The sequence below is a fragment of the Bubalus bubalis genome, chromosome 8 (genome assembly GCF_019923935.1).
Source record: "Bubalus bubalis isolate 160015118507 breed Murrah chromosome 8, NDDB_SH_1, whole genome shotgun sequence".
NCBI lineage: Eukaryota > Metazoa > Chordata > Mammalia > Artiodactyla > Bovidae > Bubalus > Bubalus bubalis.
The window spans coordinates 76,663,345-76,687,506 of record NC_059164.1 but is presented as its reverse complement, the minus strand read 5'-3'; the positions used below and the strand labels follow the sequence as shown (position 1 = coordinate 76,687,506).

The following is a 24,162-nucleotide window of genomic DNA, read 5'->3' as shown; positions in this document are numbered from 1 at the left end:
AGTCCAGGCCAGTGCTCACTTTGAGAACCATCCCTCCTCCCCACTCCCAGCTCCCTGCCTGGGAGTGAAGTTGTCTAGTGGGACCTGCCTGCAGCTGCCAAGCACTGCTAAAATTAGCAAGAGCTCACAGTGGGCCGGGTGGCTGGATAGAATGCCAGGCTCTCCAGCCAATGGCCAGTGTGGTCATCCCCAAGGAAGCTCTTGACATGATTGATCTCTTTCCCAAAATAGAGCAAAAAGGGCTTCACCAGACCCACATGTGACAGATCACTGTCCCACCAGACCCTGGCTCTGTGCCTCTGTCTTCACAGAGGGGGCAGGACTCATCCCTGGGTTTGGAGTCCCCACACTGGCCTTCTGGACTGGCCAGACCAAGGAGCAGCTGCCCTTCTATTGGTCCAGGCTCACAGCACCTGAGAGGAGGATCAGAATCCCCCAGCCCTGTCCTCTGGGAGGCTGGAGAGGACAGGGCTGGGCAGAGGTCAGTGGGTCCCTTTCTGGTTTGCTGGACTTCTGGGGCCCTCTCTGGCTTTCAATTTGACCAGTGAGCATCCTTCCCCAGACCCCTTTCCCGGGCCTCCTCCTTGCACCTGTGAGGGCAGGAAGGAAGGAGGCCAACACCCCCACTTGGCCACACTAGTTAATCCTCCAGAGCCAGACTCTCATGTCTCAGCCAGCTCTCCTGTGCTCCCACCACAGGAGCTGTGCCCTGTCTCATCACTTCCCTTTCAGGTGAGGGAGTGACACCAGAGGGTCAGCACTGGGTTGGAGTTGAGTAACTGTAGCAAGTGACAGACCTGTCCAGGGAAGAGAGGCCAGGAGAGGAAGGACATCAAAGATAATGGCTCCTGAGCAATGCCCAGGACACAGAGTGGTCGGTATTGCAAGGGTTGTCCTGAGGATGTTGGATAAATGTGGTCTCTGCTTAGACTTTCTCAAAAATAAAAACAACTGGACTGCCCAGCAATGGGCCAGAATGTCTCAGCAGATAGTGAGCTCCTGACTTTATGGGAGAGAGAGATGTGGGCTATTAGAGAGAAGGAGCTGAAGGACTTCTATTGTCCTAGTCAGTGTCCTCATCCTTTGGTTGCTCAAGGAGCTGATTGATAGGCATGGTTTAATATTCTTTTTAATTTATCTCTAGGAAATAATCTAGCAAATTCAGTGATGGATATTCCAGGTTACTCTTTATAGGATCAAAAAATGAGACATAATCCACACATCCAACTTTAGGAAAGTGGTTAAATAAACTATGCTACATTTATATGCGAAATGATAAGATCGATCTGCCTCTGTTGGCATGGAAAGATGTTAATGACATTTTGTTTAAAGAGAATGTGGGACTTCCCTGGCGGTCCAGGGGCTAAGACGCCATGCTCCCAATGCGGGGGGCCTGGATTTGATCCCTCACTAGCGAACTAGATACCATATGCCACAGCTAAGAGTCCTAATGCCACAGTGAAGATCAAGGATCCTATATGCCCCAGCTAAGACCCAGCAAGGCCAAATAAATAATTTTTTTTTTTAAGAGAGAACACAGTGGCTACCCTCTGAAAGGTCCTCCAATGAGCCTCACATCTGGCATTCAAGCCGCTGTGTAGGCTCCACCCGTGCTGAATAGGTCTAGCCTATGTAACTAATAAGCTATTGCAGAAATGATGGACTGTGAAATGTGAGGCTAGGCCATCAAAGACAATGAAGCTTCCACTTTTCTCTATTGGTTTCTTCACTCTATGGGAAGCCAGCACCAGGTTGTGAGGACACTCAGGTTCTATCAGGAGGTAGATAGTTTTTCTACTGAGAAAAACTGAGGCCACCTGCTAATGGGCATCTCCAACTTGCCAGGCAGGTGAGTGAACCACCTTGGGAGCAGATCCAACAGCCCCAGTTGAGCCTTCAGATGATGCAGCCCCAGGCAACATCCTGACTGCAACCTCAGGAGACATGCTGAGCCAGAACCTCCCAGCTGAGCCACTCCTGGATTCCTGGCCCACAGAAATGGAGTGAGGTCAAGTTTTGTTGTTTCAAGCCACTAAGTGTTGAGGTAATTTTTTACATAGGAATAGATGACAAATACAGAGGAGAAACAGTTTAAAAATATAACACAATCCATTTTTCTCATATATATATATATATATATATTTAAATCTCTCTTTTTTTTTTTTGGCCACATCACACAGCATGCGGATCCTAATTCCCCAGCCAGGGATTGAATCTGTGCCTCCTGCAGTGGGGGCTTGGAGTCTTAACCACTGGATCATCAGGGAAGACCTTGTCATATATATGTATATGTGATATACACATGGGAGGAAATATAGAAAAATAATAATAGTAGTTATCATGATCATGGAAATATGAGTGACTTTCTTTTCCTCTTTGCTTATCTATATGTCCTGTGTTTTCTGCAATGGATTTGTACTAATGAAGTAGTATTTAAAAATCAACTTAAAAACAAAAAGGTTGGGCCTTATCTGCTATCTTTGCACAGAGGCTCTGAGACCCAGACTCTGAAGGATGGAGGCTCAAAGTTAAATGGGTCAAATTACCAGACTCCATATTCCGTGGGAAAGAAAGTGAGGCTGGAAGCTGGAGAATCCCTCCTGCAAGCCCCTTCCCCACTGGCCTGCCAGCCCTCCACACCAGCTGGGCAACAGCGTGGGTACTCCCTGACCTGGTACAACAGGGCCTGCCGGTCAGTATGGTGTTGCAAGTGTTTGCTCACAGCAGGGTCGACTGGAGGCTGGCTTCGCCCTTGTGTAAGGGCAGTCCAGGGGCCTGGTGATGAGAGGGTATCAGGTAGTGTGGCCGTGTCAGAGACAGAGAAAGGGGGAGATGAGCCAAGAGACAGCAGAGTGGGCTGGGGCCCCGGTAACCACCGCTGGGGAGTACCCAGTGCCTTCCGCAGGCCGGCTGCTGCGCTAGATGCTTACGTGGATCACAACTGGCCGCCAAGTTCAGGCAGTCATTTTAAATGTGGGGACGCGGGGGCCCCTGGGAGTGAAGGGATTTCTGATACACAGCAGCCATCAGTGACTTAGCCAGGATTCACCCCCAGCTCAGCCTGACTCCGGGTGTGCTGGAAGATTAGTCTGACTAGATGGGGAGGGTCCCTCCAGGGTCAAGCACATGCTGGGAGTCCGGAAGTAGCTCTGGAGCTGCTTCCATGATGGAGATGTTCAGAGACCTCAGCTTCAGCCAGGGGAGGTGGGGAGGAGTGAGGGGGTGACGGGGCGGGGGGAGCCACAGCGGCCACAGAGGTCTGTCCAGCACAGTGCTTGCCTCTGACAGCAGGTGGACCTGGAGGCCTGGGGCCAGATGTTGGGGTGAAACCTAAAGGCTGGGGCCATGGGAGGGATGGGGGCAGAGAGTGGGGGAGGAACAGGGTGTGTCCTGCACATCAGCCAGCTGCAGGATCGTTCAGGACCCAAAGGAGGCAGGATAATGCTGGGGTAACATGGGAGCAAACACAATTCTGCTCTGTAGATCCATTTCCTGTTTGGTATTGGTTACAGCAATTAAACCTGCCCTAATTAACACTCAGAATGAAAGCACCAATGACCCGAACAGAGCTTCGGAAGGGATTGAATCACACATTTATTTAAGATTTATTGAACGTCTAATTTGTCTGAGGTTATGAAAATGACTAGTTTTTAGTTCTCAAGGACCTTACACTCTGGCAGAAGAGACAACCAAATAGCAGATGCTAACTGATACTGGCAGAGCTGCAGAGTCTTGAGGGAACATGAGAGAGACTGGGAGGGTTCTCTGGAGAACAGGGTTTTTCAGGACCTCTTCCTGCAGTCCTTGATGTATGAGCAGGAAATGGCCAGCAGAGAAGCACATTCTAGATTGAGGGGCCAGCAGAACAAAGTCAGAGGCGTTTGGAGAAATACATATATTTATAGTGACTTGAAATAATGCACTCAAAGGGTACACAAAGGAAATTAGGCTGTTGTAAATGGCATTTGGGCTAAAGAGGAAATCTGAGTTGGGTCACCCCCCCCTTTATAAATGTATAACCATGAGTATACCAAATGTAAAAAGTACAGATAATAGCTAAAGCACCATGGTGGATTCATGTTGATGTATGGCAAAATCAATACACTATTGTAAAGTAATTAGCCTCCAATTAAAATAAATAAATTTATATTTTAAAAAAATAGCTAAAGCAAAACTGAAAGGAACCCTTAATTCACTTACAAAAAAAATAAATGAAAAATCAACGAGCAAAGCATTCCTCTAAAGGTATTAAAAAAAACCCCAACAAATAGAATATAAAGTAAACCTAAGAATAAAGGAATCAATAATGATAAAAGTAGAAACAAATTGTACAGAAAACACGCAAATATGGCTGTACTTATGGCTGATTCTTGTTGATCTATGACAGAAAACCACAAAATTCTGTAAAGCAATTATCCTTCAATTAAAAATTAAAAAAAAAAAAAACAACCAATAGCAAACTTGAGGGATTTCCCTGGTGGTCCAGTGGCTAAGACTTCATGCTCCCAATGCAGAGGGCCTAGGTTTGATCTCTGTTTAGGGAACTAGATCCCACATGCCACAACTGAAGATTGAAAATCCCACAACTGGGACTTCTCTGGTGGTCCAGTGGTTAAGAGTCCACCTGCCAATGCAGGAGACATGGGTTCAATCCCTGGTCCGGGAGGATCCCTTATGTTGTGGGGCAGCTGAGCCTGTGAGCAGCAACTACTGAAGCCTGAGCGTTCTAGAGCCTGTGCTCTGCAACAAGAGAAGCCACTGCAACGAGAAGCCCGTAGCACTGCAACGAGAGAGTGGCCCCTGCTTGCCACAACTAGAGAAAACGCTCTCCCAGCAGCGAAGACCCCATGGACTGTAGCCCACCAGGCTCCTCCGTCCAGGGATTCTCCAGGCAAGAATACTGGAGTGGTTTGCCATTCCCTTTTCCAGGAGATCTTGACCCAGGAAATCTTGACCCAGGGATCAAACCTGGGTCTCCTGTTTTGCAGGAAGATTCTTTACCATCTGAGCCACCAGGGAAGCCCAAAGAAGACCCAGCGCAGTCAAAAATAGACAAATTTTAAAAATTTTTAAGAAAATCCCACAACTAAGACCTGGTACAGCCAAATGAATAAATAAATATTTTAAAATTATATCTATAAAAACAAAACAGTAAACTTGATTAAAAAGGTGAATTTCATTGCATGTATTTTATATCAACATTAAAAAAAGAAGAGTGACAGATGAAGTAGAAGAGTCAGGGGTCCCAATTGCAGATGGAAAGAGACAGGGGCCCCTGGAGAGAGCTGCCTCATCCTCAAGCCTCCCTGGGCAGTGGTCTCTCCCTTGTATGAACCATGACCCTGGAAGTCCTTGTTCCAGCTCCCTCATGGCACTTGGAACAGGAAGAGGGAGCTGGTGGACACTTGCTACCTACCTGATCTCAGATAAGTGATTCATTCAAAATTTCAGTTTCTGTGCCTATAAAAAAGTCCTGAGCCTTGGCCCTGGTCAGGTGGGTGGACTGCTCCTGGGCAGTGCCCTGGACATGTGTGCTCTTAGGGGTGGGGGCAAACATTGTTTCTTGCCACCCACAGCTGGTTCCCCTTCATTCTTACTCAAAGAGCCTCCGTTTGTACCCAATGCACCCAGTACTGGGGGTTGGACCTGCCTTGCCTCACCTCCTTCCTCGTCTGGAAACAACAGGAGGGAGGCAGCTAGGGAACATGTGGCAGTGGAAGCCCCACAGCTCTTGCATTTGGAGCATCACTGGATCTGTTGGTACCCCATACAGCCATGAAGGGGAGGACAAGACAACCCGCGGGGTTGACCCAGAGTCTGACATCAGGGTGTCGTTGTATGGGGGTGGGAGCCACCTCTGGACTATTTTTTATGTGAGATAATGAGCCTATCAATGAATTCAGTGTTAGCTGGGTGTCTGGTACAGCCTAATGGACCATAATTTCCACATGAGGACTAACAAGTTATTCTGCTTTTCTTCATGTGAGCAAGCCCAAAGAGGGGGAAGCAAGGGACAGTGGGGCACATGTTGGTAATCACCCTCAACAGAGTGGCTCAGGAAAGACCACAGGAGGTGAGGCAGGAACTGGACTTCACTCCCTTCAAGGTTATGGAAACCCAGCTGGAAAATGTTTAACAACCGGCTCTCCAGGGGAAAAGACCCGAGTGAAGGAAGTGAGCAGAGACGGGCTACAGCCACTGCCCCCAGCCTCCCTAGGACCTGTCCTCTGACATAGCTAGGCCACCTCGCAGAGGCTGTGGTTCGGGCAGGGACAGTGTGACCACAGCATGAGGGGCTCTGCCACACGTTCTCCTATCACTCTGGCCCTACCACCTGCAGATGGAGTCGGGGCTCTGTCCCACCCTCTGACTTTCGCCAGGTCTAACGACGCCACTGGTCAAGCTAGGTCTGCTGCTGCTCCCCACATGGATTCCCTGCATAGTTGAACTATACTCATAAGCTTTGCAGTCACTTTGAAAACATCTTAGGGAACTAATTTACAACAGCTAGAGCATACATTCCTTGTTTTAAATGAAAGGCAAATGATGCCCATCCAAAAACTCCATCCAATTATCCAGATATCACTAAAACTCTCTGCATATATAGCAATCCACCAGTGACTTTTGCATAATATGGAACATTCAAAACACCAATTACCTAATTATTTAACTCTTAAAGAGCTCAGTGGTGGCTGTAATTGTATGGAGTACACAGCAATTCTGTTCATGTCACAACCTATCACGTTGTAGATGTTGGAGGCTGCCATGATCCCCTTGTACAGGTGCTGTGCCTGCCCCCACCTGCTCCAGTTGGCTGCCAATAGCTCAGCTGGGCCCTTCTCCTAAGACTCGCCTTCAATCTACTAAGTCATCCTGCCCAGAAATACCAGGGAGGTTATGTGCCTCCAGGGTTGGCGGAGAAAATACAGTATGTCATGCAATATTCAGGACATATATTAAAATTTTATTTGCTGTTTATCTGAAATTCAAATATAACTGGGCATTTTTTTTTATTTGCTAAATTTTTATTTGCTGAATCTGGGAGGCCCTTCCCTCCAACCAGGGCCCCCAACCAATGACTGCCCAGTATAGAAGGGCAAAGTCTACCTGGCCTCAGGAGAGACGACTCACACATGAGGCCATTCATGCCCCAGAGCTCCCCATGGGATTAGACTGTGGCTTGACTTCTGCTAAATGTGAATCTGCCTCCATCCTTGTCTTACCACGTCCCCCATGCACCCGGCCTCACCCTATGAATTCTCCTGCTCTCTGTCACAGTATGGTCCCAAGAGACCTAAACCATCTGGTCTACACAGACCAGAACATTATATCAGCTCACCACATTGACGACATCATGCTAGTTGGACACAAGAGGCGAGTATCATGGATGCCTCGTGGTGAGGCACATCTCGGAAAGCCTCAGGGGCTGCCACCTCCGTGAAATTTGCAGGGGCCCAGTGGTCTGGGACGTGCCAGGGACAATTGCTTTAAAGTGAGTAACAAACGATCGTGCCTTGTTTCTCTTATTGCTAAGAAAGGTATGTAGTGCTTAATAAGCCTCTTCAGATTTTGGAAGCAGCATATTCTGCACTTGGCAATACTGTTCCAACCTATTTATTGGATGAAACAGAAGGCTGATAGGTTAAGTGGAGCCAGAGAAAGAAAGTGCTCTGCAGCCAGTCGGCCACAGTCAGCCCTGACTCGTAGGCCATGTGACCTGGCAGCTGTGATACTTGAGGTGTTACACTGTGTGGAGTGTGATAAATCCCAAAAGGAGTGTCACAGACTGGACCCCAGGCTCTGGACCAAGGTCCCACCACCTGCAGCAAAGAACCAAATACCACTTGAAAGGCAGCTCCTGGTCTGTCTCTGGGCCCCGATAGAGACAGAACATCTAACCACAGGACATTGAGTGACCGATCATGTGGCCAGAACTGCCAATCCTGAGCTGGGTGATGTCAGAGCTGCTAAGTCATCAGATCGGGCAGACGACACAGCCATCCATCATAAGACGGAAGGAGGGTGTCTGCAATCAGGCTCAAGCAGAGGCAGGAGGCTCAGACCCACCTCCAGTCACTACCACTCCTCACGAATGCCCCCGTGCCCCCCTCAGCTCACACAGATGGCTTTCCCTCTGTCTGGCTGCCGGAGAGGTCAAAACCCACCCACTTGGTCCACAGACAGGTCAGCTTGGCCTGTTGGTGCAAGCTGGAAATGGGCATTTGCCAGGCAGCAGTCCCACTCAAGGGTGGCTGTGGAAGACAGAAATGGGGAGAAAGGCTCTCAAGAGTCAGAGTTTGGGGCAGGCACCCAGTAACTCCCCTTGTGAAGAGAGAGAAATGGCCCACAGGTCAAGGTACCCATAGACCATGGACAGGAGGGAACAGCTTAGCTGGAAGGAGTGAGATTAGAGGACTGGGAACAGGAATGGGGCGGGGAGGAGGAGTGTAGAGAAATCGAGCTGCCTGAGAACAAGTCGGCGGAGTTCCAGCCTATGAGAAACCACCTGCTAGAGAAAAGGCACTGAACAAGCACGCGGAGGGCTGGCTGGTAGCTTCACGTTGGTAGCTTCTCAGCGTTAACACAATGCCCTCACAAACCATTAACCATGGCGGCGGATGTGGAAGCTGTGTCTACGCCCCAAAGCATAGGCTCCGTCTTGCCAAGGCCAGCCTAGCTTTTGCCGTTGTCAAATGTATGACCTGCCAGTGTCAGAGACCAACCTTAAACCTCTGGGGTGATACTGTTCCTCCAGGGCACCAACTGGCCACAACCTGGTCCAAGTTGATCACACAGAACCGCTCCACTCTAGAAGGGGCAGCCATTCATCTGCTCTTCCAGGCACGTCTGCCTTTCCTACCTTCAGTGTCTCAGCCAGTGCCACCAACCAAGGAACCTCGAATCTACTGATCCGAGGTCCCCCACAACACGACCGCAGAGGAAGGACCTGCTTCTTGGCAAAGGAGGCTTGGCAGTGAGCACACGATCAGGACACACGAGTCCTCCCACCTAGCAGCTGCCCCTGCTGATAGAGCAGTCAAACAACCTCCTGAAGGCACAGCTGAGCTGCCAGCTTGAAGATGCTCGCCCCCCCGTAGACGGGACCAGTGTCCTCCAGGGTGCAGAGTCCACTCTAACAGCCACTGGCTGATGCTGTGTCCCTAAAAGGTAAGATACATGGTCTGGGAACCAGGGGCTCTTCATCATTCCTCACGACTGATGTGAGGGGATTCGTTCTTTCTGTACCTGCAACCTTAGGTTTTGTGGGCCCAGGGGTCCTGTTTCTCAGAGGAGGGATGCTTGCACAAGAGCTACAGGAAGAGCCCCACAGAATTTAAGGTTATGACTGCAACCTGGTCAGCCCTGCTCCTGGGGCCAGTAGCCAGGCAGGACACCTATAAGAGCCAAGTCCCAGGAGCTGGGCTGGGTACAGTGAATGCACTAGGTCTAGGGCAGCCAGAGTGTGGCTGCAGATTTCAGGCTGCAAGGCTACAATTTGGGATGTCTTCTGAGGGTCTGGCTCTGTGCTGATGTCATGGGAGGCTCTGTGCAGGGGAAGCCCACCTGGAATTGCGCTGATTTGGCTCACTCTGGATGCAGTAGGGAAAGTGAACTGACTCGCAAGGCGAGAACCTGGAGTGGGACAGCCAGCAGAGGCAGGTGGAGGGGGGAGGACAGGAGAGCAGAAAGGCTGCTGGGGGCCAGTTGGCCACAGGAGAACACACGCAACGATGTACTTTGCAAGACAGACAGGTGGTCTTGGGCCAAAGCCAAGAGAATGCCGGTGAGTGGCTTGATAAGGGGAGCTGGGCGGCCTGGAGACCACACTGCAGTAAGGACAGGCATGGATGAGGGCCCGAGGGCATGCCCAGAACAGGACCCTAGTCCTGTGTACCCGCACCAGCTCTCTGACTCCAGAAGGCAGCTGATTCTAGTGCCTTAGGGAGCCAGCGCCTTGGGAAATCCAGTGGGTGCGCTGCCCGAGCAGAGCCCCAAGTCCTTCCTGGGAATCACGTGTAGCAGAACTCACGGAGAAGAGTTCTCCTTTCGCTCTGATTGCAACACTGTAAGGCTGTGAGCCTGGAGTTTCTGTGGCTGCATCCCCGCCCAGTGGAAAATGCACATTGTCCGGAGGGGAAAGTGACACCAGCCCCAGACAGAAGTGGACAGAGGACCCTCGGTCACGGTTGGACCTCAGATCCTGCTCCCCTCCCCTCCCCTCCCCTCAGCACATGGAACTTGGTCCCATCAGCCAGTCCATCCCTTCTTTGCTTCCCCTGCTTCCATTGAATTTGCATTGCTTATGGCCAGAGAGCCTGACGAACCCCTGGACAATCATCTATCAGAGTAGCTGTGAACTGCACTGTTCAGGGTGGTAGTCACTGACTACATATGGCTTTTTGTCACTTGACACATGGCAAGTCCAAATTGGGAGAAGCTGTATGTGGAAGATACACATGGCTTTGAAAGGCAATACAAACCACAGCGTGTAAAATATTTCATTAACAATTTTTATGCGGCTTGCTTGTTTCACTGATAATGTTCAGGGTTTTTGTTTGGTTCTGTTTTGTTTTCGACCATGCTGCACAGCATGGATGCTGCGTGACCTTAGTTTCCTGACCACGGATCGAACCTGAGTCCTCAATAGTGTAGTGGAGTCCTGACCACTGGACCGCCAGGGAAGTCCCAATAATATTCTGTTTCTGTGTGTTAGTCTCTCAGTTGTGTCTGACTCTTTGCAACCCCATGGACTGTAGCCCACCCAGCTCCTCTGTCCATGGAATTCTCCAGGCAAGAATACTGGGGTGGGTAGCCATTTCCTTCTCCAGGGGATCTTCCCAACCCAGGGATCAAACCCAGGTATCCTGCATTGCAGGCAGATTCTTTACCATCTGAACCACCAGGGAAGCCCTTAATATTCTGTTTATAGTGGGTTAAATAAAGCTTTATGATAATTAATCTACCTGTTTCTTTTTACTTTTGTAACATGGCTACTAGAAAACACTGCATTTCCCCTGGACAGTGATGTGTGGAGTTGCGCCTGCATCAGAGAGAAGGCTGACACCTTGAGAGCCACCTTCGGACACAAGCAGAGCACATGGCTGTGCACAAGGGGAAAAGCAGTCAGCTCCTGGGTTGCTGTCCCTTCATCCTCACAGACAGGAAGTGTCAAGTCCAAGTACCCCTCCCCTAGGAAAGGGATTCTCTCCAGCACTAGGATTCTTTCCTGTCACCCAACATGTCCCCTCCTGGATGTCCTTCCTGCCTCCAAGCCCTCACAGACACATCCTGTCTGGGCTGGCTTCCTCCACAGGTCCCTATGCAGTATCCCTTCTTGCCAGCCTTCCTGGCCAACCCACCTGGAAAGGAATGGAAAGGAAGGCCAGGACTTATACCTCATCCCAAACCCTCTAAGATGCCCACAAGCCACCCTTTCTGGTCCTCAGTCCCTTCCTTCCACTGTTAGTAGACCCCTAGCCCCTCCCCTAGCCTGGCCCCTCCTGCCCTCCAGTGGGCCATGCGGACACTGGTACCAATTCCCAAATGCAAGGAAAATGCAGGCTGTGACCTTGCATGGGTATGGGTTTGGGAAGCCTCCTCCTTTGCCCTCCTCAGGGGTTGCCCATGAGGGGAAATAGCTCTGTGTGGTCTATTTTATTTTGACTAAAAGTGTCAGAATTTGATTAAAAGTGTGTGTGTGAGAGTGTGTGTGTGTGTGTGTGTGTGTGTGTGTGTGTGTGTGTGTGTGTTGGGATGGGGGAGGTGATGTACAGCTGAAAAGAAAAAGTCCTCGAAGCCAGTGAGCCAAAGTGTAAGGCAGGCAGGCAGGGCTGTGCTCATCACTGAGGTGGGGGTGGGGCAGCGTGGGAGGCAGAGCCACAGCCCCCAGGACATTCTAGTCCTTGGAATCTGTGAAACATGACCTTACATGGCAAAAGGGAGGTGGCAGATGTTTAAGAACCCTGAGATGGGGAAATGGTCCTGGATTATTTCATGGGCCCAATAACATCATAAGCATCCTTGTAAGTGGGAGGCAGGAATGTCAGAGAAGATGTAATGACAGACACAGAGGCTGGAGGGAGCAGCTGCCAGCTTTGAAGATGGAAGAAGGGACCATGAGCCAAGGAATGCACATGGACTCAGAAGCCAGAAAAGCCAAGAACATGGACTCTCCTCTAGAACCCTCAGAAGAACCGGCTCTGCTGACACATTGTTTTTAGTCCAGAAGACCCATTTCAGACTCTGACCTCCAGAACCGTCAGTTGATAAATTTGCTTTGTTTTAAGCCACTATTTGTTATCATTTCTTACAGAAGCTATAAGAAATCCATGCAGAGAGGGACCAGCAGTTATATTATTTCAACTGTATGAATATGTGCTCAGTCGTGTATGACTTTTTGCAACCCCATGGACTGTAGCCTGTCAGGCTCCTCTGTGCATGGGATTCTCCAGGCAAGAATAGTAGAGTGGGTTGCCATTTTCCACTGCAGAGGTTCTTCCTGACCCAGTGACTGAACCCACATCTCTTATGTCTCCTGCATTGGCAGGTGGATTCTTTACCACTGTGCCACCTGGGAATCCCTTTTGCTGCTAAGTCGTTTCAGTCGTGTCCGACTCTATGCGACCCCATAGACGGCAGCCCACCAGGCTCCCCAGTCCCTGGGATTCTCCAGGCAAGAACACTGGAGTGGGTTGCCATTTCCTTCTCCAACGCATGAAAGTGAAAAGTCAAAGTGAAGTCGCTCAGTCGTGTCCAACTCTTCACAACCCCATGGACTGCAGCCTACCAGGCTCCTCTGTCCATGGGATTTTCCAGGCAAGAGTATTGGAGTGGGGTGCCATCGCCTTCTCCAGGGAATCCCTTTTAGCAACTACTAAATGCATAAAAGTGTCCACATTAATAAATATAAATCTGAGCAATTGTGCTTCCCAGACATGCTATGAGGGATGAACAGTGTTGTGGGGTGGGAAGGGATCACCCTACCACATGTGTCCCCGGCTGGTGCCCACCTTTATGAGGACTGCCAAGCCTCAGAGTCCCCCTGGAGGAGGACTGTACACAGCAGCAGGTGGTCACTGGCCCAGAGCGTGGCAGAGAATCTGTGAGGCCTGGCATCCAGGCTGAACGGGTCCAGGCTTTCTTGGAAGTCCAGAGGTCTGGCTATATCTCGGCTCTGCAGGTTCCCACCTGTGTGACCTTGGGCATGACCTCTGAGGGGGCCCAATTCATCACAGGCAAATACAGGTATAGAGGTGCACCCCATCTCATGGAGCAGTTTGAGCATAAACTGGCTGGACTACAAAGGAGCAGACCTGGCCACCAGCACCTGTTGGACCAAGGCACCACGTGTGGGCATGTGGACCCCACTGGACCCAGGCGTCTCAGAGAGAGGGTGTCGGCCACTCTCTCATGTCCCCCTGACACATCCTTCCTTGCCTGAGGTCTTGTGGTGACTTACAAGCATTTGCTTGTACTATGGGATGAGAGGTAGGCCTGTGACAGACCTGGTCAAGCAGGTTGCAGGCAGGTGCCCTCTCTTAGGTGCAGAGGTGGTGAATGTACACCCACAGAGGGAGCTGGATGACACAGGGGGAGGGGCTGGCATCCTGCTCTGCAATGCTGCTCCTCTTCCATAAGCTCCTCCTGGGCAGACTCGGGCTCAGTCATTGGAAAACCCGAGTCCTGCTTGATGGTATTTTTTTCACACTACTATTATAATTCCCAAGTGATTTGCTTCTATCAGTGATGATGTGATTGTGTGTGTGTGTGTGTGAATAGGGAAACATCCACTATTTCTTTGTAATGGACTGAAATCACCGCACAGTAGTGGGCCCCTTGTGGGCTATTTTAAAAGACATCTATCACCATTATCATTGACTTTTGCTTTACAAATGTATGCATTGGCTTTTTTCATAGTATGTTTAAGGAACATCCTGCCTGCAGGTGAGCCTGAGGGGATTACATGGGCCAGGGCCAGGGGAAGAAAGCAGGTGCTCTCCCCCAGCACACCAGCCTTGATGTTTTTCCCTGTGTGCATGGCCCACAGCCCCATCAGCTGACACAATGCTGCCCTGGAACCTCTGGAGGAAGGGGGACCTTGGCCAAATCCAGGAGCCATGCGGGTCATATACATATGTATTTGATGTATATGACATGGGTTTCATGTGAGCCTGTGGATGGGAAAATGATGTCCCAGGACATAGAGTGAGGATACTGTATCTTCTGGAAGAGGGTATGTCATGGTGTGGCATCACCTTCCTCCTGCCTGTCTACTTGTGGGACTTCTCTGCCTTCTACTCACAGTCGGAAGCTGTCCTGGAAAGGTCAGCGCTTGGTTACCTAGCATGAGGGGCTCCTCTACTCATGCCTTTGAGAGGAACACACTTAGGGGCTCACACCCCCACAGCAGCCCTGGCAGGCCATAGTACCAGAGGAGAAACTGAGGTCTGGAGGGATTTCAAAGTCACCAAGCCCACCCTGCTAGGGAAGGGAAGAGCAGGTTTGAACCCACAGCCCTACCAGGCACAGGCTGGGAGCAGAGGGCAGTCCTTGGAGGTGGGGCCAGCCTCCTTCCCTGCTGGGTGCCCAGACTGGTTCTTCTCTTCTGGAAGTGCTAACCAAAGGAGTTCTTTATTTCCTCCCACCCCTCCCCTCCCCTGGGGATGAAGGATGGATCTGCTGGGTCTTCATGGGCAGGAAGCACATCCACCCAGGCCTGTCCCCACTCTCTTGTGGGGGGTCAGCAGAGCTCCCCCCTGGGCAGGATGGCCGGCAGAGTGGGCCTCCACAGGCCCTGCATGAAGGACCAGGGCGCGTGGGGAGCTAGCTCACCACTCCCCAGCATCTATGTGGTTTGCCCAGGGCTTAGGGGTCTGCCAAGCTGTGCTAGGCATGGTCAACTGGATGACCAGCAGGCGTCTACAGGCATTCATTGGACATAAGGCTGTGGTCCTGACTGCACATCCCCAGGCAGGCTGTGCTAGGCCCCTTGGAGGGGTGGGAGCCCAGGAGGCAATGTAGTCAGTGTCCATGCTGGAGCAGGGAGCAGCGCCTTCCTTCATAGAGTGGGGTGGGTGTGGGGATGCTTCCTCCACCCAGAGCCCTGGGGCTCTCAGACAGCATAACTTCAAAAGCTCCTGGTTCCCCCAGTCTCCATCAGATCACCCTCTGGCCAAACCTCACAGAAGTCTCCACATCCAGCCCATGTGGCACACGCTGCTATTAATCCATTTTAAGGACCAGGCAGGTGAGGCCCAGAGCCACCCAGATCTCACCATGCCTCGAGGAAGCTGACTCCAGAGCCCGGGCAGGCTCTGCCCTCGCCAGCAGCTGCCTTTGGGCTCACGAAGTCACTGCCTAAGAACAAATTCGCTCACTGAACCCAGGTCTCCATCACTCACCCCTGTGACTTCAGCAACTCACAGGGCTTCTCTGCCTGCAGAGCCTTCTTTCTGTGACATTAGGGGCAGGACAGCCTCTGAGCACCATCCCCCAGAACAGCCAGTGGTTGAGCATCGGGCAGACCTGGCCGGTGGGGACCTGGGACCAAGGACCTGTCACTGGGGCCCTTCCCCTCTGTGAGACTGTGGCTTGGGCCCAGCACTGGGTGGTGGTGGTAGGGAGGTGGTACTTGGAGCACTCCTCCCCTGCCCCTGCCCCCACCTGGGCAGGTGTTAGCAAAGGGAGCAGAGCAGAGGTGGACTAAGATGCATGAGGAGCATGGGAAGGGATTGGGGATCAAGAGTAAGGCAGGACGACTGCAGGGGGGCCTGAGGAATTGGGGTCCAGGGCGTGCTAGCTGGCCACCTGGAAAGGTGGGCTCTCTGGTATGGCTAGCCCCCACACCTGGGCCCTCGTCCCCCTTACCCCGCAGGATCGCTCTTGGTCCAGGAACACCCTCCAAACTTCGTGGCCTCTGGAGCCCCGCTCCTTCCAGTGCCCCTTCCCAGTTACCTCCCTGCAGTCTAGCTTATGGCTGGTGCAGTTCCCACTGAATCCAGCTGCTGGTGGGACCCCCAGCATCCAGCTCAAGGAGCCTGTGGGAAGATTCAGAGCTGGAGCACCCTGGCCCACCCCAGCCCTCAGGAGGACAGCCAGGACCTCTGGCATCGATGGACGGAGGAGGATGAGCCAGAGTGGCCTTTTCAGGGGTCAGGGAGAGGCCTGGACCAGAAGCTCAACTCTCTTGGAAAGGAGAGTTCAAGACCAAAGAGAGGAAATGTGGACACTTGTCCAAAAAGCAAAAAAAGACACCCCCCCCCAAAAAAAGCCATCATCTGAGTCAGGGGGAAGTGGTCCCTTTTCTGGGGTAGAAGGTACATCTCTTTCCAGATCAAAACCCCGCTTTTTATGAAACATGCCAGATGGGTTTAAACCTCACTGAGAAAGGGGAGGCTAGAGCTAGTGCTCTAGCTATACGTGAAGCGTGAGTGACTGCAGCGAGGGATTCCTTGAGCAGAAGTAAACAAACAGAAATGGATCCTCACCAGGCACGTGTACTTACTGGAACTTAGTCCCATAAAACAGGCTTCTGCAAATAGCTCGATGGCCTGTACACAAACTGGTCGCCAGGAAACGGCTGCTCTTTCAGAAATAAAGGGATAGAATACATGGCCCAAGAGAAGAGGTGGCAGCGGTCAGAGCACCAGGGGCCTTGGCTGACGCCAAGCAGCTTCCCCAGAGGCCCTCAGAGGCTGAGAAGGGAAGGGGCCTGGGACAGGAGGGTGTGGGCCCAGGGACACCCCAGGCCTGAGTACAGCAGGGGTGTAGAGGAGGGGCCAAGGGGATTCCAGTCTGGGAGGGACCTGGGCAGGGGCAGACCCAGACCTGAGGGGGGGGTGTGGAAAGGAGGGGGTTTGGGGAGGAAAAGGGGGCCTCTTTTCACTGTGTGTCCAGCCAGAGAAAGAGAGAGAGACAGAGACAGTGAGAGACACACAGAGATGACGAGACAGAGAGACAGGAGATGGAGAGAGACAGAAAAACAGAGAGAAAGAGAGACAGAGGAAGAGACAGACAGACAGACATGCACGCACACAGAACTGTATTGTCCTTAGGATCAGTATCTACCTGAGAAGGGAAGGGAGATGAAGGTGGAGGGGAGGGGCCGGGCCTGCCCCTCTAACATAGGATTGGGGGAGCATTCCAGAACCTTCCCTGGAGGGCCTCCCTTCACCACAAGTCTCATCTCTCTTGCTGCAGAGTGGTTTCAGGGCAGCTCTGCAGAAACTGAGGGAGGAGGCCGAGAGCACTCTGTGCCTCTCTCTCTCTTCCTCTCTCTTCCCCTGTCTCTCTCACCCCGTCTGCCCTCCGGTCCTGCTCTTGCAGGAGCAGGCATGGGCCTCGCCGGGTCCATACTGCCTCTCACTTCTGGGTCCCCTTGGCCTGCTCCCGACCCCAGAAACCCCAGACAACAATGCCTCTCTGGAGCAGGGAGATGTTCGGAATTCTAATTCTGTTTCGGAAGCGCCTGGACCCTGGGGCCTGGGATGCAGGCGGCTTGCTCAGCTCTCCTGGAGCAGTCTCTGCTTCATAGTCCGCCAGCCCAGCCCGGCTGCGGGACTGCAGGGACAGCGTGTCACATGCTCAGAGCCAGCAGCTCCTGCTTGAGAGGGGCCCAGGGCAGGCAGGCATGGCCCCAGCCCCCACTGCTGAATCCACAGCTTACTGGGTCACAAGAACCCTGCCGCCCCATGCTCAGGGTCTTATTACCACTCTGTTCAGTGGAGCCATCTGCTCCTCCCCACTCTGGCCCCTCTGCCAACACATCTGCTTGGGGGCCACCTGGACCTTTGTGTCCTCCTGAGCATCTGGCAGTAGTAGGGCCTCCAGCCAGCTCAGGGGGCAGGGGCCCAGATAGGCTGGGACAAGTCCTGCGGGGAAACTGGGAGAGCGTGACTGCCGAGTGATGCACCCTCACCCCATCTCTGAGCCTTCTGCTTCAGCAGCAAAGTGCCCAGGGCAGCTGTGGAGGCTGAATGAAGAGAGGTCCGCCCCCTCCCCGGCTCTACCCCCATTCCCAGGGCTATAGCCTGAATCGTGTTCTCCCAAACCCATATGCCAAAGCCCTAACCCCCAGTGTATAGTATCAGGGTGTGGGCCCTTTGGGAAATGATCAGAGTTAGGTGAGGTCATGAGTGGAGCCCCCACAAGAGGAAGAAACCAGCATGCTCTCTCTTACCTCTGCATCCCCCCGCCACTGTGTGAAGACCCAGCAATAAAGAAGCTGTCTGCAAGCCAAGAAGTGAGCCTGCCCCAGAAGCTGACCATGCTGGCACCCTGATGTCAGACTTCTGTCTTCAGAACTGTGAGGAAGCAATGTCTGTTGGTTAAGTCACCTGGTCCACGGTATTTTGTTTTGGCCCCTGGGCAGACTAAAACACCTGGAGGGTCACCTCCCCAGTTTTCCTCCTGAAAAGTGCTCCCCAAATCCACCACACACAACCAACTATATGGGCTATGGAGCCCCCATCCCTCCTACCCACCAGCAGAGGGGCACAGATGAGAGAGGGTAAAGAATAGACCAGAAACTTCCAAGGGGGCTCCAAGAACCCAATCTGAGGCCACTCAGAAGTGGCGGCCATCAAGAGATAGAACTCGATAGCAACCTGAATGTCCACTGACACATGACCAGGTAAAGAAGATGTGGCGTGTGTGTGCTCACTCGCTCAGTTGTGTCTGACTCTTTGCAACCCCATGGACTGTAGCCCACCAGGCTCCTCTGTCCACGGGCTTATCCTGGCAAAAATACTGGAGTGGGTTGCCATTTCCTCCTCCAGGGGATCTTCTTGACCCAGGGGTCAAATCCGAGTCTCTTGCGGCTTCTGCGTTTGCAGGCAGATTCTTTATCACTGGGCCACCTGGGAAGCCCTAAAGAAGATGTGGTACATATACAATGGAATACTACTCAGCCATAAAAAAGATTAAAAATAATGCCACTTTGTAGCAACAAGGATAGACCTAGAGATTATCACACTAAGTGAAGTAAATCAAACAAAGACAAATATCATATATATCACTTATATGTGGAATCTAAAAAAATAATACAAATGAACTAACTTACAAAACAAAAATAGACTCACTGGCATAGAAAACAAACATATGGTTACCAAAGAGGAAAAGAGAGGGAGGGAGGGAGGGGTAAATCAGGAAATGGGGATTAACAGATACACACTACTATATAAAAAATAAAAACAAGGATCTACTGTATAGCATCAGAAACTATATTTAATATCTTGTAATAACCTATAATGGAAAAGAACATGAAAAAGGATATATATATATTCAGTCCAAGGAATTCTCCAGGCCAGAATACTGGAATGGGTAGCCTTTCCCTTCTCCAGGGGATCCTCCCAACCCAGAGACTGAACCCAGGTCTCCCATATCACAGGTGGATTCTTTACCAGCTGAGTCACAAGGGAAGCCTATATAGATATATAGATATATAGATATATAGATATATAGATATCTGAATCACTTTGCTGTATACCTGAACTAATACAAATCAAAAAGTTCTTTTAAAAAAAGAAAAAGATATTTTTAACCTATCTATAGATGATGAAACTATAGAGAAAAAGATAGAGCTCCATGCCAAGGGAGTTGAGGTTCCAAGGCCACAGGCTGGAGATGAGGGGAAGCGGCATCATAGGAGCAGGCCTGCTCCCAAGGAGCTCTAGAAGAACTATGTATGAAGCTGCCATCCCCCCGGGGAAGCCACTGAAAATGGTACTGAGGCCACACACTCCTGCAAATTATAGAGGAAGACCCCAGGTGATCTGAGATGTCAGCATAGGCAAGAGGCACCAGGGAAACAGAAAGAGCAAAATCAGCCACACTTGAGGTCCCTCCAATGCAACCAGAATGCTCTCCTTCTGGAAGCCGGCAGTGGATACAGCCCCAGCCAACCTGCTGGGGACAATTTTGAAATTGCTCACTGCTCCAGGCCAAATGGCTTGTTTTGGGGATAGCATTTCCCGGGGGTGCAGGGCTGGACCTGGGCGGGCCTGGCAGCAAAACCTGGAAACCCTTAGGATGGCCCTGAAACCAAGCTGAAGCTTCCCGGCTCCCAGACAAGAAGTGGGCCCTCTGGGCAGCCGGGACAGACCAGAGGGGTGTGCACATCGCCAACAGCCCCCGCCTCCCTCGTCTGGCCCTGGCAGCCTGCTGACTGGCGCGTAAGGGCAGCCAGCACAGGCCTGAGACAAGTGAACAAATCAGCAGTACTTGGGCCCTCTTTCTTTGGAAATTCGGCATTTTGCTCATCAGAATTTTTTGCATTGATGTTTGATTCTTTAGAATTTGCACTAAAATATTCATCTTGATGATTGATGTTTCTGGTGCCCCCTTAAAGCATGGGCCAGAGGAGGGGCCTCCCTCTCCTCTTGGCCCTGACAAGGCTGTCAGTGACCCACATCCCCCCACTGCTCTGGAGCGAACCAGCACCCCACGCATGTGGGATTTACCATGGGGAGCATTGTGTCCCCAAGACAAACAAGAAAGGGGTATGGGCCAGCCCCTGTCTGATGTGGTGGACTCCCCACAGCAGGCCACAGGCCCCACCTCTCACTGCCACCGTGCCAACTCTCTGCTTGAGCCGAAGACCCCATCTCCCTTCTCTCCAGCTGGCCCCCATGGCCCCTCCACGTAGGATTTCTCATCCAAACTCCAGCCAGAGCCCCAGTGACCAGCAGATGCGGGCTTCCTGCTGCCTGCAGCTTGTGGGCGCCCTGACGTGGGCTGGTTGTTTTTCTCCTAACATCATTAGCTCTGCCAGGAGCAGAACCAGTCCAGTGTTTATGCTGACCTCGTCATTTCACAGAAGAAGGAAAAGAAAAGACATGTGAGGGGGAAACCATGCCAAAGGCACTGGATCCTGGCCCTCTCCCCCATTTCCCCCACCCCGCCTGGCTGAGGGGAGCAGGCAGGCACTCCCCTCCACCCTGTCACCAGTTCTGGATCCTTTCCTCACTGCTTGGGCACAGAGCTGGCTCACAGGATGTCTGGATTTTTCTTTGTTTTGGAAAAAGTAACTGCTCTCCACTTCTTACCAGGAGCAATGGTTCTTAGGCTTAAGTGATTCTTGCGGGGAGGTGCAGACATCTGAGAGCTCTCACGATGTCTGTTGAGTCTTGCCTCATGGCTAGGTAGTTGGTTCTGCCACTAAGGTCCCACATCCCCCCACCCCCCTCCCCAGCTGGGGTTTTAAATTCCCCAGACCCTCTACCCAACAGGGGTCACTTCCCAGGCCGCCTGGCAGTCCAGCCCTGTGACAGGTCACAGGGCTGGACTCCAGAGCAGCAGGGAGAGGACTCAGAGTGCCCAACCAAGTCAGTGCCCCACAATTCACTCCCAGCAGATTGTCCCTAAAGCACCTGCGCGTACACTCAGCTACGGAGGCACAAACACTTGGTCAAGTTAAACAAACCACTGAATGCAAGAACATGGAAGAAACTCTTCTAGAAAACTGAATGTGGCAGAGAGCTACCTTTTCCTTCTTGGAGATCTCCATCCTGGCTCTGTCATCCAGCATTTGTACCGCAGCCAGCCCAGGGGAGCTGGGACCCCTCAGCGTTCCTCGACAGGCTTCCAAGATGAAATATCCCCAGCCTTCTCCCAACCAAGGGTCACGGCGGGCCCAGGTATCTGGTTGAGTATGGTCCACCTTCTGGCTGGTTTCTGGCTTGATGTTCAATCACAGAGTTTCCTCCTTTTCATTGTTCTTCAGCTTTCTCTCCTGGGTCATAGTCAGGACCTTTCCCCACTGAGGCCTTGTCAAGCTAGGTATGGTCGGGGGAGGACCATTGCTGGGCTCCCAGGGCTGGTCAGCTTTCTCTTCGGGCTGTGCTGAGCTGTGACGGCGTGGTGCTCTCTAAACAGACTCAGCAGAAAAGGTCCTCCTTCCTCCGGTGTCTGGGGGACAGCCTTTGAGTCATGAGGCTGCAGACGACTGTGCGTCTCTCACACACCAACCTGCTTCCCTGAGGCTCAGTCACCGCCCAACACTTCCTGCTCCGACCAGGTGTGGAGTGGGGAATTCTCCTGCCAGGGCTTTCTGCGCTCCTGCGAGGGCCCACGCTGTCATGGCAACCAGGAGCAGGCCTCTGTGCTCACGCCCTCTGGCCTCTGCAGGGCTGACCATCCTGTCATTAGAGCTGCCATGCAGAAAACTGGGGCTGATGGCAAAAGGCCTCCATCTTGACATCACCATAGCGACAGCCCGATCGCCTTATCGCTGTAGACTTTGCCACCTGTCCAGTTCCCAGGGGAGACGCAGAGGGTCTTCCAAACTCATGTCCTAAGGGGGAGAGGTCCCCGGGGTCTGGGAACCAGAGGAGAGGGGACGGGTGGCTTACCACTGGCATGGCCACACGTGCTCAGACCACTCTCAAGCTTGGTCACTGCCTTCCCTGCCTACCATCTGGAAATCTGAGCTCCACTAGTATCCAGCAGAGGGAGCAAGGAGGAGTGGCCAGGGAGAACTCTCCAAATGGATCCACTGTAACATTTTTAAGCCACTTATGTACTGATGGTCATCTGGGTAGTTTCAGTTTTCCTCCATTGCAAATCTTGGTCTTTTAACCAGAGTCAACACATGCATGTGATTCTTCTGGATGGTTCCTAGAGGCTGAATTGCTAGGTCAGACGCTGGGCACATTTTAGGATTGCTCGCAGAGGACTACATTACCCCCTCAAATGGCTTCACCAATTAATCTTTCCACATTTATTGGGAGTTTGGTTCCATGCTGGCCAATCCATGAGTTGATGAATCTTTATAACTTTTACTTATCTGTTGTGTTTCATTATCATTTGAATTGCAAAGTGCTGGACACCTTTTCATATGTTTATATGTTTATTGCATTTCTTTTTCTAAGGATGATTTGTTTTTATTACTTAACTATTTTGTTATTAAATTGACTGCTACTTTTCAGTTTGTATTAACTATTTTTATATTCCATCCATAATTACTAATAATCCTTTGTTTTGTTAAATATGCTATAATACCTGTGAGTATGGTTTCAGTGTGTTTGCTCTGTGATGCCCTCTTGCAACACCTACCGTCTTACTTGGGTTTCTCTTACCTTGGGCGTGGGGTATCTCTTCACGGCTGCTCCAGCAAAGCGCAGCCATTGCTCCTTACCTTGGACGAGGGGTATCTCCTCACCGCCGCCCTTCCTGACCTTCAATGTGGGATAGCTCCTCTAGGCCCTCCTGCACCCGTGCAGCCACGGCTCCTTGGACGTGGGGTTGGTCCTCCCGGCCACCGCCCCTGGCCTCGGTCATGCGGTTGCTCCTCCCTGCTGCCACCCTTGGCCTGGGGCTTAGGGGCGTGGGGTAGCTCCTCCCACCCGTGGTGTTGGAGAAGACTCTTGAGAGTCCCATGGACTGCAAGGAGATCCAACCAGTCCATTCTGAAGGAGATCAGCCCTGGAATTTCTTTGGAGAGAATGATGCTAAAGCTGAAACTCCAGTACTTTGGCCACCTGATGTGAAGAGTTGACTCATTGGAAAAGACTCTGATGCTGGGAGGGATTGGGGGCAGGAGGAGAAGGGGACGACAGAGGATGAGATGGCTGGATGGCATCACTGACTCAATGGACATGAGTCTCAGTGAACTCCAGGAGTTGGTGATGGACAGGGAGGCCTGGTGTGCTGCGATTCATGGGGTCGCAAAGAGTCGGACACGACTGAGCAACTGATCTGATCTTATCTGATAATACCTGTCCCCCATCTATTGCTAAGCATATGGATTGATCACTGATGTCTTTCATCACACAGTATTTCTTTTTTTATGAATCTTATTCTTTGCTTTATTTTGTGAAGCTCTTGTCTTATTAAGAAAAGCATTTTCCACTCAAATTAGAAAAATGTTGTTCCACATTTCCTTCTAATATTTTCCCGATTTGTTTATGTTCAGCACTTTTTGTCCCTCTAATTAGTGCATAATTTGAGGGTAGGAGTCTAATGAGTTTGAGCAGGCTCCAGGAGTTGGTGATGGACAGGGAAGCCTGGCGTGCTACAGTCCATGGGGTTGCAAAGAGTCTGACATGACTGAGCGACTGAACTGAACTGAATTGAACTGAGTCTAATACTCATTGGCTAGACTTTTCCCACTGACTTGTGCTGTTGACTGCACCACAGTTTGTGCTCCATTGTTATATTTCTCTG

The 24,162-nt window shown here is 51.5% G+C and overlaps 1 protein-coding gene across 1 annotated transcript in view; it reads right to left on the bottom strand.

The window, feature by feature from the left end:
- The window catches only part of GCK (glucokinase), a 36,539-nt gene extending 14,556 nt beyond the window's left edge, over nucleotides 1-21,983 (bottom strand). The window contains exon 1 of the mRNA XM_025291365.2: nucleotides 21,482-21,983. Within this exon, the coding sequence (XP_025147150.1) occupies nucleotides 21,482-21,526 (45 nt within the window). The 5' untranslated portion in view covers nucleotides 21,527-21,983. The remainder of the gene's footprint in view (nucleotides 1-21,481) is intronic.
- Nucleotides 21,984-24,162: the final 2,179 nt, after the last annotated feature.